This window comes from Aotus nancymaae, unplaced genomic scaffold (assembly GCF_030222135.1).
Source record: "Aotus nancymaae isolate 86718 unplaced genomic scaffold, 86718_ANA_hifiasm-v0.15.2.pri h1tg000108l, whole genome shotgun sequence".
Lineage (NCBI taxonomy): Eukaryota > Metazoa > Chordata > Mammalia > Primates > Aotidae > Aotus > Aotus nancymaae.
Window position 1 is genome coordinate 12,447,403 of NW_026988523.1, and position 14,453 is coordinate 12,461,855.

The 14,453-nt window shown below is 50.3% G+C and overlaps 1 protein-coding gene across 1 annotated transcript in view; it reads left to right on the top strand.

Annotated features, from left to right (window-relative positions):
- Window positions 1-5,042: 5,042 nt before the first annotated feature.
- The window catches only part of LHX4 (LIM homeobox 4), a 39,868-nt gene continuing 30,457 nt past the window's right edge, over window positions 5,043-14,453 (top strand). Inside the window, exons 1-2 of the mRNA XM_064370808.1 lie at window positions 5,043-5,271; window positions 6,105-6,137. Of these exons, the coding sequence (XP_064226878.1) occupies window positions 5,043-5,271; window positions 6,105-6,137 (262 nt within the window). The remainder of the gene's footprint in view (window positions 5,272-6,104; window positions 6,138-14,453) is intronic.

The following is a 14,453-nucleotide window of genomic DNA, read 5'->3' on the forward strand; positions in this document are numbered from 1 at the left end:
GAGAGGCGGAGGGCCCGGTTTCCACCGCGACTCCGGCGGCCTGCTTGGGGTTTTAATTATTATTTTGAAATTTCTGAATCGAGCTAGAGCGAGAGAGCGAGAGATCTCCGTAGACTGCGACTCGCTGGCTCTCGCTCCGAGATGATGCAGAGTGCGACTGTCCCCGCGGAGGGGGCTGTCAAGGGGCTCCCGGAGATGCTAGGTGTGCCGATGCAACGTAAGACACCCCCCTTTCTCGCTGATTTAATTCTAACAAGACAGGTAGCAGCCTCAGCAGCTGCGGGGCGGGCCGGACGCCGCTGGTGGCCCTGGCCGGGAGGGGCCGGCGGCCGGGGCGCAGAGGCGGTCACAGGGCTGGGGCGCCGGCCAGAGTGCGTTTGAGGGGCCAGGCTCTTGGCTTTTTTGGGCCGAATGTAATTGCCTCCTGGATCATGCTTGAGGCGAGCTGAGTACCGAGTACTGAACCCTGCATCTCCAGCCTGTGGCTTTCCTTGGAACACTAGGGAGAGTGCTGTTTGGGGACACCCAGGGGTACGAGCTGTAGGCCAGGCCTGAGAGCGAGGGTGGTCCCCCCAAATCTTCTTTCCCCAGCCGGATGGTTAACGCTCGCGGGACCGCTAGTGCAACTTCACCCCAGCTGGCGGGAAGTTGGAGAGCGTGTCTCTCGCCTCCGATGCTGGCGGCAGAGAAGCCCCAGCCACACTCTTAGTCCCTGCGGCCCGCGCCCCGGGCGTGCACGCCGGTGCATCCCCAGTCGCTACTGCCGGCGGCACCCGCCGCCGTGTGCGCCGCCGGGGACTGACTGCTCTTGATGAGGGAATCTGCTCACGAGGGAATCTGCTCGCTGCATTCCAGCTAGCCTAGGAATGCAGGGGAGGGAGAAGCACCCCTACGAAGTTGTGATTTCCGGGTTCTGCCTTTGCGCACTTGAGGGCAGGTGCTCAGGATGGCTCTGGCTTGGAGGGGTAGAGATGGGGGTGTGTGCGCGCTTTGCTAGCCTGCCCTCCTGCTTTCTTCCCGCGCCCGAAATTAGCTAGGCGGCAGGAGCTCGGAGTGTGTTTATCCCCAAGTCTCTCTATGTGTATGGGTGTGCGCGCGCAGAGATTTTTCCGGAGGGAATCCGTCTCTGTCCTTCACTTCTGAGCCGAGAGTCCGTGCGAGAGAATCTGTGCGGAGGCCAGAACAGGTGCCAAATTGCGCGCGCAAGGCGAGCGCCGGGAGAGTCCTGCCCCGGTGGCTCGCATGCTCAGGAGGGCGCCCCGGGCACCCTGGAGGGACCAAAGAGTCCCTCGCTCCGCCTTCGACTTCTTTTGTGGTGCGGTAGCTACGTCTTCGGGGTTTACTTTAAGTAAGGAACGGCTCACCCAGGGCTGGTTAACTACCTACAAACTAGGACGCACGAGCGCGCCCTCCTGCGCCTCGGCTCTCCATGGCAGGGTTTCTGTCCGGCGAGACCTCGGAGGGCAGGCTGAAGAGCGCGTACTCTGGGCTTCCCTGGGAAGTTTTTGAGAAGGGACTAGAAAAGGATAGCTTCATCCAAGCCTATTTAGATTGTTTCTTGGCTGTATTCTATAGTTATTCTTTGTGTGTTTTTGTGTCAACTGCTGGCAAACAGCTCCACGTCTGTGCTGAGCCTTGGGGAGTTTACTAAGACGTTTCTATAGAAGGCATCCCCGCACACAGGTAGGGACGGAGTGGGTTCTCAGCCCCTGCACAAACAGAAACCCTGGCCAAGGTGCACCGAGTCCTTAAGCTGCCTGTAGCTCTGCGAGAGTGAGGAGCTCGCGCGAGTGGGGGAAGGGTGTGTGTGTTACTAGTGTCCTTGGTACTCAGTACGCCTGTGCTCTTCTGGCTGTGGTCCGTAGGTGACCTGTCTGTTGGGACCGAGATGAAAGACGATGGTCTCTGCTCTGACGGCCTTTCTTGTGATGAGTGACACTGATGAGTGACACTTTGCTTCCGTTGTTTAGAGAGAACTTTGATGTTGCATGTCAGGGAGTCGCTTTCCCAAAATGCCCAGAACTCAGAGCTGCAGTTTGCCAAGGCCGAGTCTAGGTCACACTGTGGAAAACTTGAGGTATACAAAGGAACTTGAGGTATACATGGCCCATCGAGGCAATGTCTAACCTAGAGGGGGTGGTCAGTCCTCCCTTTTGTCTGGGTTTTGTGGCCTTAGTTGGAGGAGGCATCGTCCAAAATTGAGGGGACTGTTCCCTGAAGATTTCCGGATCCACCTTTTATTTCCTCTTGGAATGTGAGTGGATTGTACCTTCCCTTGCAGCAGATCTGGCCACTGGCTGTTGCTGTAGGTGCTGGGACCAGGGGATAGGTGGGGTATGGTCCCCTCACCCACATATACACAACCATTGGCTATCTTGGGATTGGGCCCAGTGGCCTGAGAAGGGGGGAAGCAGGAGGGGTTGCGGGGCGCACCCTTGGGCCTCCCGGAACAGCAGGCTCTTAAACCCTAGGGGAGGGGAGACAAAGGCTCTCCCACAGGGGTCCCTCCCGTCACCAACTGGAAGGTTTTGGGTTTCCTCCTCAACACAGACATGTTGGCTTCTTCATCACACGGAGTCACCACGAATGGAGCACCTGGGGGCGCAGGTCTAGGTGTCTCCAAGCTCCGTGCCTCTAGTGCCCTCCCCTTGAGGGGCATTTAGAAGAAGCTATTTAAATTTAGCTTATTTCGGTGGCAGCTGGACTATTCTTATGCTTATTTGGGGATGGGTGAGGTGCATCCTCTTTAGGAAAACTGATGTAATAATTTCTCTCTCTTCGCTAGTCTTGTTCCAGACTTGGCCTCTTCCTTGCCACTCTGTCCCCGCCTCCCGCTCCGCAGGCTCCCGTGCGGACTCGCCATTTGCGCTTTCGCCCTCCTGGTTTTTTACCGCACCTTGGTCGCGCGGCTCGCAGTGAGGGCCTCGTTGCTCCAACAGCCCTACAGCTGTCCCTACAGCCAACACCGACAGCGCGTCCCCGCCACCTTCCGGGCTGTAGGGATATCAAGATCCGAGTGCCCAACCCGGGGCCGCTTGGGGTGCGGTGAGAGCCCCCTCTGAACTGCTTCCAAAACTCTCTCCCTGGACCTCAGCAGTCTCCTCCCCTCGTCGGGGCCCTGCTGACCGGCCGTGCCCGCTGAGGAGACACGGAAAAGCGAAAAACGCGGGGCGTATAGGAAGGTGGGGCGTTTTATGCGCTTCGATTTTGACCCATCGGCCACATAGTCTCCCCAGGCGCCCAGGGAAAGGACGCCCGTGGCCCGGCTCACTGGTGGGGGAGAGGGCAGCCCCCATGGGAGGAGGAGGAGCCTCGTGGGGTATCAGCTAGGGGTGGAAAATGGAATGCAGGCCCAGGGGTCTCTGTCCCCTTCCTTGTCTCCTAAAATGCTTCCAACAAGCTCTAGCGAACCCCGAAGCTGTAGGAAGAGGGTATTTTATTTTGTGTTTGGTAGGGTCGGGTGAAGGACTTCTCTGGGACTTCCCCTCCTGGGGCTCCTCCTGGGTGCTTGGGCGTAAATGTCCCAGCGCAGGTTGCTTCATGGATCCGAACCCCCGGGGTTGTTGACCGTCCTTTTTGCAGGCCATTCCTTAAGGGAGTGGGATGGATTCACTGCCCAAGCCAGGAGCCCGCTCAAACGCTGGTGCTGTTCGCTCTTCTTTCCATTCTTGCTTTGTCTCCTCGTGCGAGAAAAAAACACACACAAATATATATATAAATGAAATCGATTGAGATTCTATCATATTCCCAACGTTCGGATACAACAGCCGTGGGCACCATAGACCTCCTTCCCTGCGTCGCAAGAATATTCTCAGGCTCAAGACAGTTTTTACAGACGAGGCCGACTGTCCCCGCCGGCCGATTCGGACCTGGTAAGTTGGGGGTTCCGATGTCCTAACTGCTAGGATCCCGTCTCAGCCCCCAACCTGAGCCGCGTACCACATAGAAGGGAATTTGGAGAAACTAGGGTGTGCGCGGCAGCGCCCCGCTTGGGATAGCGGATGGCCGAGTACTCCCAAGGGGCGAGAGGGCTCCAGCCTCCTCTTTTCCATGGCCTTGAGATCGGAGAGGGTCGTGAGCACCGAGGGAGGCTTGGGAAGCCGCGATCCCAGGGCGCTCAGCATGCAGAATTAACTGTTAAAGACGGACACGGAGCACGCAGGTGCAGCAGGTGAGGGGCAAAGGTCTATACTGAGCGGTCCCCAGTGTCCGTGAAGTCGTAAAGTCGGTACTGAGAAGAAGCAGATCCTAACTGGAGTTTATTTCCGTGCTTGGCGGAGGTCCGGGCTCGCGGCAAACCAGAGCTAGGCGGGTCTGCGCAGGGCTGGGCGGGAGTGGCGTCCTAAGGTCTGGGAGGGCGACCTGCACGACCTCGCTGCGACCGGGGCAGGGTTCCTCGCCCCGCGGGCAGACGCCGGCCTGGGTGGCCCCGGGAACAGACGAGGGATTATTTAAATGAGGGTTTGCTGCACACCCGCGGGCGGCGGGCGGCGGGCGGCGCACGATCCTGGGCACTTGCCGGGGAATCTCGGGCGCGCTCTGGGTTTTGCGGGGCTCGCCGGTGGCGTCAGATGTGGACAGGGCTGCCCTCCGCGGGGAGCTGGTTTCCGCGCACCGCGTGCTGCAGCCGTGGGTAAAGGTCGCAGCCAAGAAGCGGGCAAAGGAGGGACCACCTCTCTGTCCGCCGCACGGCGCAATAGGTGTTCCTGCGCCTTGGCCCTTTCCCTCCATCAGCTCAGGGGTTTGCGCCCGTTTTTGGAGCTTAGTCTCTCTCAGGTAGCCCCGAGGTCCGACTGAGCTGGAATTAGCCGGGCCTGGGACCCCTTTGCCGCCCTTTAGAGTGGTGGCAGGGACTTTTCCCGCAAGGATGGGCGCGACGCGCGCGAGTGCGGACGGTGCGCCCAGTGCGCCCATTAAGAGGAGGCCGGTGGAAACCTCTCTCCCTCTCCAGGCCCATTTTGTTCCAAGCCCTTGCAAGAACAAAATTAAACCCCAATCCCGGCGGCTTGAGTCTTCTGTGACTGTTTAACCCTGGGAGAGCGATGTTCCCATTTTTGAAGGGGTTCCTCCTCCTGCGAGCCGGGAGGCCGCCGGCGGGTCTGCCGGGCCCGCGCGTTCTGCGGGTGTTCGAGCCTCGGCTCCCCGCTCGGTTCCCCAGCTTAGCGGACCTTGACGAGCGCTGGAAACGTGTCAGGCTCACGAGACAGAGTCTCTACCTAGGCGGCCGAAGATGTCAATTAAAATCGACCAGGGGAGGGAGTTGGTGGCACTGTGAGTCGCCGGGGAAGGCGAGGTGGTGCGGGCCACCGGATGCACCCACCGCACGAGAGGCCGCGGCTGGACTGGGACCAGGCACATCCCTGTGTCTCAGGTGGTTGGCTTTGTGCAGGATAGGCCCTTTATTATTATTATTATTATTATTATTATTATTAGAGGGCGGGACCAATGTGTCTTTTAAAGGGATCTGAAGGGTGAAACTAATGAAGGAAATGAGTTACTAGAAAAGTCGTGGAGGGATAAAACCGGGAGTGGCAGGAAGTCGAAGGAAGGATGACCGAAGCTAGGTGTAGCTGCACCTGCCCCTTGACACGCCAAAAACAAAGAGGGGTTAAGGCAAGAATGTAGACTAAATGCTGTGAGGATTAGGGCTGCGCGAGCCCTCGAGACGTCTTGGAGACCGCCTGCAGGTCTGCAAATACCAGGATCCATTTTTACAGACTCCTAGAGGTGGGGTGGGGGTGGGAGAGCCAGGAAACCGGCAAAGCAATTTCTTTCCATTGAGTAGACAAAAACTCGGGCCACAGGGGCATCTTGTATTTTGAACAGTGACCCGATGACCCCGCTGGCCAGGTGTAGACAGCCTCGAGTCCTAAATATTTGCATTGTCCTAACTTCCCAGTTGTCTCGGATTTTAATGCCCTCTCACTCTGTGTTACAGTCAATTAGTGATTACTTAGCACTTGCATTAGCAGACTGAAGCCAGAGACCCCAGTGCTGGGAGGAGAGGGAGGAGCCGGGGGAAGGAGGCTGGGGCTTGCAGTGCTGCAGGGATGGAAAATTAGTTAACAGGAATTAACCGTAATTTCTATTGCCTTTTTGTGAAGTCTGCTTTGAGCCTCTTGTTTTGGGCAGGAATGGTAGGTATTTGGTGGATTTCTCTGGCCGGGAAACTTGTGTCCTCTTCCTATGGAAGACTTGTGGATGGGGGAGGGTGGGCAGAACTGGATGAAGGGACCTTGTGCCTCTTCTTTCAATTGGGGAAATTTTTCTGGAATAGAGCTGAGAAGCTTTGGAACGAATAGGCACTGGGAACTAGTTTAGCTGAAGAGAGGACAAAAGGAGTATTACCCACTTTGAGAAACCCAAGGTTGGAGACAGACTGAAGCAGCAGTTTGCTGTTGCAGCACCAAATACATTACTGCATAGACGGCTGGACTTGGAGAGGGCGGGCTGGGGTGCCCTTGAGGGGGTTTACTTTGTAGCAGTGTTTTGCCTTTCTCCCTTCCTGGAATGAGTGTTAACAAGCCCCTAAGAGATGTGGGCGAATAGGGTCCAATGCTTTTAGTAAAATTCCATCGCGGTCTGGGGGCTTGAATTTCTCTCTTTCTCCCTCCCTCCTCCTCCACCCCCTCTTCCCCCTCACCCCACTTCTTCTGTCTGTCTCGTCCTTCCTTTGCAAAATATTTGCAGGTAGAAACAAGGGATTGTGCAGGAATTCATGACACAGGGGTTTTACTGGGGGGTCGTGGGTCCTACGGGCTGCACAGTGGTGGATCCATCTCTCTTTCTAGGCGCCCTGGGTGGGAAGCACAGGTGCTGTGTATAGGCGAGAAGCTGCCCTGGAGCTGGGCTCTTATTGTCTGTGGTAGAAGAAATCAACTAAAATGAGATGCCACTGTGAGGTTTTCCCTTATTTAGTCCTCAGTTTTACAGGATCCCTGATCAAAGCGGAGCAGAAATCAACCATTTTGAGGCACTGCTCTTGGGGGTAGGTGGACAGGTTGGGTTTCATTGGTGAAAATGAATTGGACTCACTCTTGGAAAATGTACTTAGGGGTTAACTGTATGAGTGGCTGACTGGAAAGTCGAGTTGGGAGGCGAGTCCTGCCTCCTGCTGTAATTTTGGTGGATTTCTTTTCTCAGATCTCCCACCCCTTTCCCTCTGTCAGTCTGGGTCTAGCCACAGATGTTTTATTGCAGTACCTCACCCCCAAATGTCTTTAAAGTATAATTTGCTTTGATTATAATGTTAGGGGGTTAAGGGATTGGTTCTGGGAATAGCTTAATAGAGACAAAGCTTGCAGCCAAATTAATTGAAAGTTTCTTGTTATGAGGGAAAGAGTGCCAAACATATGGAATATTGTTACAGAGTGAGACATTAGAAAAATACACTGTAGAGATGCAGCAGTGATTAGATGTGAAAATGAGTGGAAATAGATATGTCTACAACATTTCCATATACGAACATGGACTTGTCTAATGCAATTTTCTGTTTTATTTGCAATTACTGAGGACATTTGCTATCCTACTGAAGAATATGAATTATATGACAATATATCACCTAGAAGATAATCTTATCCCTGCAAATACATATTGACATTGTGTGTTTCATGTGTTAGTGGACTCCTTCTGTTAAAATATTACCCAAATTGCAGCCTTAAAATGATAAAATCGAAATTATCTCCAGTTTACTTTTTATTTGCTCTTTTATTGAAGAGGTCACTATTTTTGACTGTCTAGGCCGAAAAAGAACAAAGGAGATTTTCAAAGGCACCCCCACACCACCAAATAAAACTAACTAACTGTAGGAAGAATTCCAGAAAGCAAGCGGAGGGAAAGGGCGGCTTTCGGTGTGATCGTTTGTGATGTGAGAAGGATTTTCTGACTTTTTTTCTAGTTGCTAGTCATTTGCCAAGACAAACAAAAACCAAGAAATCAGATAAACAGACTTGAGTACATTGACGAATTTTAAAACGTGCCAGTGGATATGATAGAGACCATGATTTACCTTAAATGCGATGCCAGTTTTTAAAATTAGAATTTTTCCAATATTTTTGTAGCTGGCCCGGCTCTCTCTGTTTAATGCTGCTGTCACCATCATAAAATACCTTGATGCTCAATGTGCCTTTTCTCTTTATGTTTTAAAGAAGTAATGTTGGAATTTTGTGCTTTAGCTGTGTTTATGAGAATATTATTACTAGGTTGTGAAAATCCCTTAGGAATTTTTAAAAAACATTTGGAAAATTATGTTATCTCTTCAAGATACGCTGATTTAGAATAAGTGAAAATATCAAAACAGGAACTATAAATTGTTCAACAAAAAATGAATATTCTTTAATGACAAAGAGCCAGGGTTGGTGAGGGGTTGCACACAAGATTTGTCATGGAAAACTGAGTCGTGGGCCTCAGGCCTTGGTTCCTTTGGTCACAATTAGCAGGTGATTTAAAAGGGGAGTTAGAGCAGAAAACAGGATTTTATCGTCAGCCGTGATGGTGGCTACTTTGAATTGGAAAGTTTATTTTTGAAATATTTATCCAGTAATCTCTTAATTTTAATTTAGCTATATCTCCGTTATAAATCTTTGACTTGCATATTTCAGAACTCAGGTGTGTGTTTAGGCAGGCGTGCCATAACTTGGACTGTCCTGTGGTTTCACCTTGTTGACGTATTTTAGAATCAGTCATTCCCAGACTAAATAAATGAACTCCCTTCCCCCCACTGACAGTATTTCCCAAGGCTGCCTTTAGAAAACCATCTTCCTTCTTTCTCAGGGAACCTGAGGCAACAGACCAGCAATGTCCGCAATGTGACTGTTGTTTCCTCTTCCTTACCTGTGAGAAAGGAATGGAAAATTTCAAGAAAAACATTTGCATAATTTTTCAACTGCATATGTGATTCCTTAAAGCCCCATTTGCTGTCTGCTTTCAGTTAGTAGTCAGTAAAGAAACTTAACAAATAAATACAAGTAAATGTTTTTGGAAATGTATAGTGGCCAAATGTTATCTGAGACAGAGCTCAAAAAACTACTTACTTCTGTAGGGAAATCACCAGCAAAAAGGTTTTGGGATCCCAGATGGAGAGGGCTTTGGTTGAGCACAGGTGGAAGCCATCAGACCCAGGGAAAAAGGTTTAGTCCTAATTCGGCCCCCAGCTGTGCACCCTTATTCTCAGAACCTTTTAAACGAAGACAATGTCTGCTTCACAAGATGTCTGGGAGGAGGGAGTGAGCGTGCCAATGTGAAAGTACTTGACCAAGTTCGGAGTGCTCGTGATCTTAAGGGACTCAGAGACTGGGAGCACAGCTCCCACTTCACAGACAGAGCCCCCCCGGCCCCGGAGCGCAGGTGGCTGTCCCAAGAGGATGTTCACCGGAGCGGGAATGTTGTGGGGTGTGCAAACCGGAAGCCCTGGAAGAGACTCCCATGGACCCAACTCCTTTTCTTGAAAGGAGCAAGAAAAACCGTGTCCTGAGCATTAGGCGGTCAAGTCAAAGCATGAAACAAAAATAACACTTCATCCCAAAGGGAGTTAAAAAGCAAAAGCCTCACAGGAGGCAAGGTGGCACATCAAAGCACAAATTTTACAAAATATTAATCTGGTCTCAGAGCATAGTTAAATAAACATTGCCTTTTAAAACTATTATAATAGAGATAAGGTCTCACTATGTTGCTCAGACTGGTCTTGAACTTCTGGGTTCAAGTGATCCTCCCATCTCGGCCTCCCAAAGTGCTGGGATTACAGGTGTGAGCCACCATGCCTGGACTACACATTACCTATCAGTACAAGGTAACTTAGTTTCTTAACAATACTTAGTGCATAGCATTATGATTCCAATGGAAATATCTGAAATTCTGACTCCTTTCCCCAGAAGGATGCCTTTTTGTTAAGATACATTTAAGATGTCATTGTCAGATATGTTGGCTCTCACTTTAGTCTCTTTAGTGGAAATTTTTTTCCTTTGCCCTTTTGATCTTCCGTGACCAAGGGGATAGAAAACACAATTTTTCAAATAATTAAAATCGATCAAACAAACACAAACCCTCCATGAAATGTTTCATGGTGGCCCCTGGTTCCTTGAGAGCAGTTTCTTGGAAATGAAGGAAACGTGAGTGGGGAATACAGATGCACGGTATTTATTATCCTCACCAGAGGGGCGTGGGCAGCTTGGTCTGCCACAGATCACATCAGACCTTTTGATCTGTTCCACTTCCCAGCTTTCAGAAACCACTAATGGAGGAATTTGGGGATTTAAAAATGGAATCCAGTTTCTGATGGGCCACTCTAAAAATAAGCCCGGTGTGCCCCTACCACGACGTGTCAGGCGGTTTGAGGGCTGGCCATCATATTGTGAGTTTTAAAAGGTTCCTCGATGAAGAAGTAGATTCTGGCTACTGGGGAAGGGTCTGTAGCCATTTCTTATCAAGTAAGAAATAGTCTCTTTTCCTTTGGGTGTTTAGATGTCTCTAAGAAAAAATGCTAGAAGCCCCAGACGTTAATTTGAACCCAATCTACCCTCACCTGGGTACATTACAGCAACAGTGAAGTAAGATCAGGCAGTTGTGGCGTCAACCTCCTAATTTTTACCATCCGCATGTTGGGGGAGATCAAGGTCTGGCAAATTTGTCCTCATTCTGCAGAGGAAAGAGTCTGCCAGATTTCTTTATTCCAGAAAGACTGAGCCCTTGTAATACTGCATTGTCTGCTGTTTATACTCCAGGATTATGCTGATTAGAAAAGAGCGTGTGTCTTCTGAATGCTTTAGAATTAAGAGAGTGGAGGAGAGTTCTGAGCGTTTAGGAGGGGGTTGACGGAGGGAAAAAGTATATTGGGAAATAGTGAAGCATGAAGTAATTTTGATATGCTTTAAATACAGACATGCATCTTGTTGGCAACTGGCTGTGAGGCAGTGAAGGAGCGAGCGAACGGCTGACCTTGGACGCTGGTACTAAGGGGGCTGGGTGTTGTGCATGTATTACCTGATTCGACTATAAATAACACAGCTACCCCAAAAGGGTGCTATGATTATTTCCATTTTATGGATATGAAAATCAAGGCTCAGAGAAGTTAAGTAATTTGCCCAAGATCACATACAGGGTGGAGTTAGGATCTGAGCTCAGGTCTGACTAGATCTGGAATTTATTGGCCATTTGGAAGATTTGGAGATCTAAACTCTGCCCAGAACTGAAAACTTTCAAAGTCTCCCAACATATTTTTATTTATTTATTTTTTATGGTTTTTTGTTTTTGTTTTTGTTTGTTTTCGAGATAGTCTTTCTCTGTTGCCCAGACTGGAGTGCAGTGGTGTAATCGGGCCATCCTCCTGCCTTGGTCTTCCGAGTAGCTGGGACTACAGGTATACCCTACCATGCCTGGAGATTCTTTTATTTATTTATTTTTTATTATTTTGGTAGAGACAGGGTCTCACTGTGTTGCCCAGGCTGATCTCCCAGTATTTTGAACCCTCTCTAAAAAAGTATTTGAAACAATGTTTCTACTTCCCTCTGCTTTTCCAGTTCACTCATTCCCCACTCTCCCCACTGCTTCAGGGTTGGACAGCTCCCTCATTCAGCTAAGCCTTCCTTTCCGTAGACAGAGCTTCATTTCAGAATTGGCTTTTTTTCCAGAGTGGCAATGCCACATCCCATGTATGAGGATGTGTGTTTGTGTGTACATGTGAGTATGTGTCTTTGAGTATATGTGAATATGCATGTGCATTTGTATGTATAAGTGACTGGTACATGAATGTGCCTTTGTATATGTAGGAACGTATGTCTCAAGGTGTATCTTGGGATTGTTTCTCTGTATGTGTATGTACATGTCTGTGTTATATGCATGTCTGTGTATATACGTATGGGGTGGGTGTGTATATGTATCTGCACGTATACTGAGTGTGTATGTGAGTGCATGATGTCTGTATGTGTTCATGCAGGTACATGTGGGCTTAGGTTCGTGCCTTGACTATGTCACCCTGCATGACTGGGAGTGCTCTGATGGATGGGCCTTGCGGATGGGGAGTGGACTGTTCTATGTGGTCCAGCATTTCCAAGGGTTCTTTGGCTGTTCCAGGAACATTACTTTTTGTTTCTTGACCTTCTGCAAAGCCCCAGCAGAGAGCATCGTCACAAAAACTTATGGGTAGATAAGAACTTTGATTTTATGTGAAATGACTCCTCATATTGGGAACTGAGTTTATATGAATAGATCAAATTTTGTCTTTAGTGACTCCAAGTATTGGCTTAAATTCCATTTTTAAAGTGGAATTTGAGACACTAAATACTGCATGAAATGTATTGAGCTTATTGGGGATTTGGAAATTGTCTTAGCCCTTGGAAATTTTGGTTATAACTTTTCTTTCTTTTTTTTTTTTTGAGGGAAAGGGTCTTGCTCTGTCGCCCAGTCTGGAGTGCAGGGGTGCAATCTGGGCTCACTGCAACCTCTGCCCCCTGGGTTCAAGCGATTCTTGTGCCTCAGCCTCCCAGGTAGCTGGGATCACAGGGGTGCACTTCCATGCCTGGCTCTTTTTTTTGGGGGGGGGGGTAGAGATGGGGTTTCAGCATGTTGGCCAGGCTTGTCTTGAACCCCTGGCCTCAAATGATCCACCCACCTCAGCCTCCCAAAGTGCCAGGATTACAGACGTGAGCCACTGAACCTCTGTAAGGGGAGGGCAGGTGAGGAGTACTCCCCTCCTCTCCCCTGCAAGAGGAGGCCAAGGCAGTCTTCCTTGATGCCTCCTCCCTCAGGGCGAGGAGGTCCAGTTCACGCACCAGAACTTTATTTCTGGTAGGAAACCTAGATAAACTCTGTCCTGTCCTGTCTTTCTAAACTGTAAAAATTAAATTATTATAGGTTTAATTGAAAGGCTTATGCTGTTGCTTTTTGAAAAATTTCCACAGTTTATGTTTTTTACTAATCTGTGTAATTATATGGGGGCCATGTTGCCTGGAGTGTGGGGTCTCAATTCACAAGTCTCTGCATCCTCACAGCAGGGATGGGTCTGAACTTGACAGATGCCATCAGCAAGCAGGTGCCTTGTAGCTGGGGGAGGAGATCGCGGACAGAGGCTGCCGCTTCCCGCCCTACCCTGGACATGAGGTGTCCATCCCATATGACACATGCACACTAAATGCCTGTGTCATCTCAGTCTGTGCCTCAAACATTTCCATTTGCCCAGTTGTTAGGGAGCTCAAGAGGCCAGTGGTCTTGTAGTCTCTTGTTACTGTACATGGGATCATGTTGAGACTCTGCCACCATTTCCTATCTAAAAAATGACAGGCTCAAGCCAAGTAAGGGGGTGGCTCAGGCCCCTTGAGCTCTCCGACTGGGTTAGTCCATCTTCAGGAAAGCAGCAGTGCAGGCCATTGGTTGAAATTCTGGCTCCTCGACTGTGGGGCCTTGGGCACATCACCTGATCTCGCAAAGGCTCAGTTACCTCATCTGTAAAATGGGATGATAATTCCTTCCTCAGAGCAGTTCACTGAGGTAATAATACACACTCAAGCCCTCACGTGGCTCATAACAGTCTTCTGATGTCTGGCTGTACTACTGTGATTGGTAGATTGGGGATCTTTTAAAGCATTTCCAAATTATCTTTGTTTAATCCCCCTGTCAAAATCTACAGTGGAATAGAAAAGTGTTTTAATTTTTAACTTAAAGGGCACCCTTGGTAGGCCCCTTCCGTTTTTGCCAAGCCAGAGGGCCGTGGTTTGATCCCAGGGCCCTTCTGTGAGGACCTCAAGTTTTGGCAGCCCAGACTGAGCCAGCGTCGATCCCCTCCTCGAAGCTCGAGGCTGAAGCTGCCTGTCTGTCTGCTTTTAGTGCTGTTCCTCATCGTGATGCTGTCTCTGCTTACAAGCCTCTGAAACTCCCCTGCCCACTGTTCCCTGCATACATTAGCCCTAATGTATTCTCTCCTGAATACTCATCAGATTAGGCTCCCACTAGATATCCTGCTCGAAATAAATTTTATGGGCATATATCCTCACCCTCATCCCATGCATTTGTGACTGGGAGGAGAAATATAGCCAAATCTCTCCTCGGGGGCAGGGCAAACAACAATTAGGTGGGAATCGGCGGCCCCTCTCGCCCAGGGGCCGAGGGAGGTGCGGGGAGCTGGGCTAGCTCCCGGCCTGCATGCCCAGGGCCAGCGAGGATGGTGCTTCATCTGGGTTCTCAAAGGGTTAATGCCCCCCCACCTGACCCCAGGGCTGGGGTCTAGCTCCTGGAAATCCTCCTCACACAAAGAAGCCCCTGACCTGACTGCCAGGGCCAAGGTGCAGCTGTGCCATGGGGCATAGGGCCCTGAATGGCTGTGCCTAGCAGCCTCCCGCCATGGCTGTGCCCCACTATTGGGCTCTGTGGGCACATGGTGCTGCCCTGTGGCACATGGCAGGCCTTGTTCACACATTCCTGCTGGCTCTGCCCGCCCTTTGTCCTTAACTCGCTTCCCTGAGCTG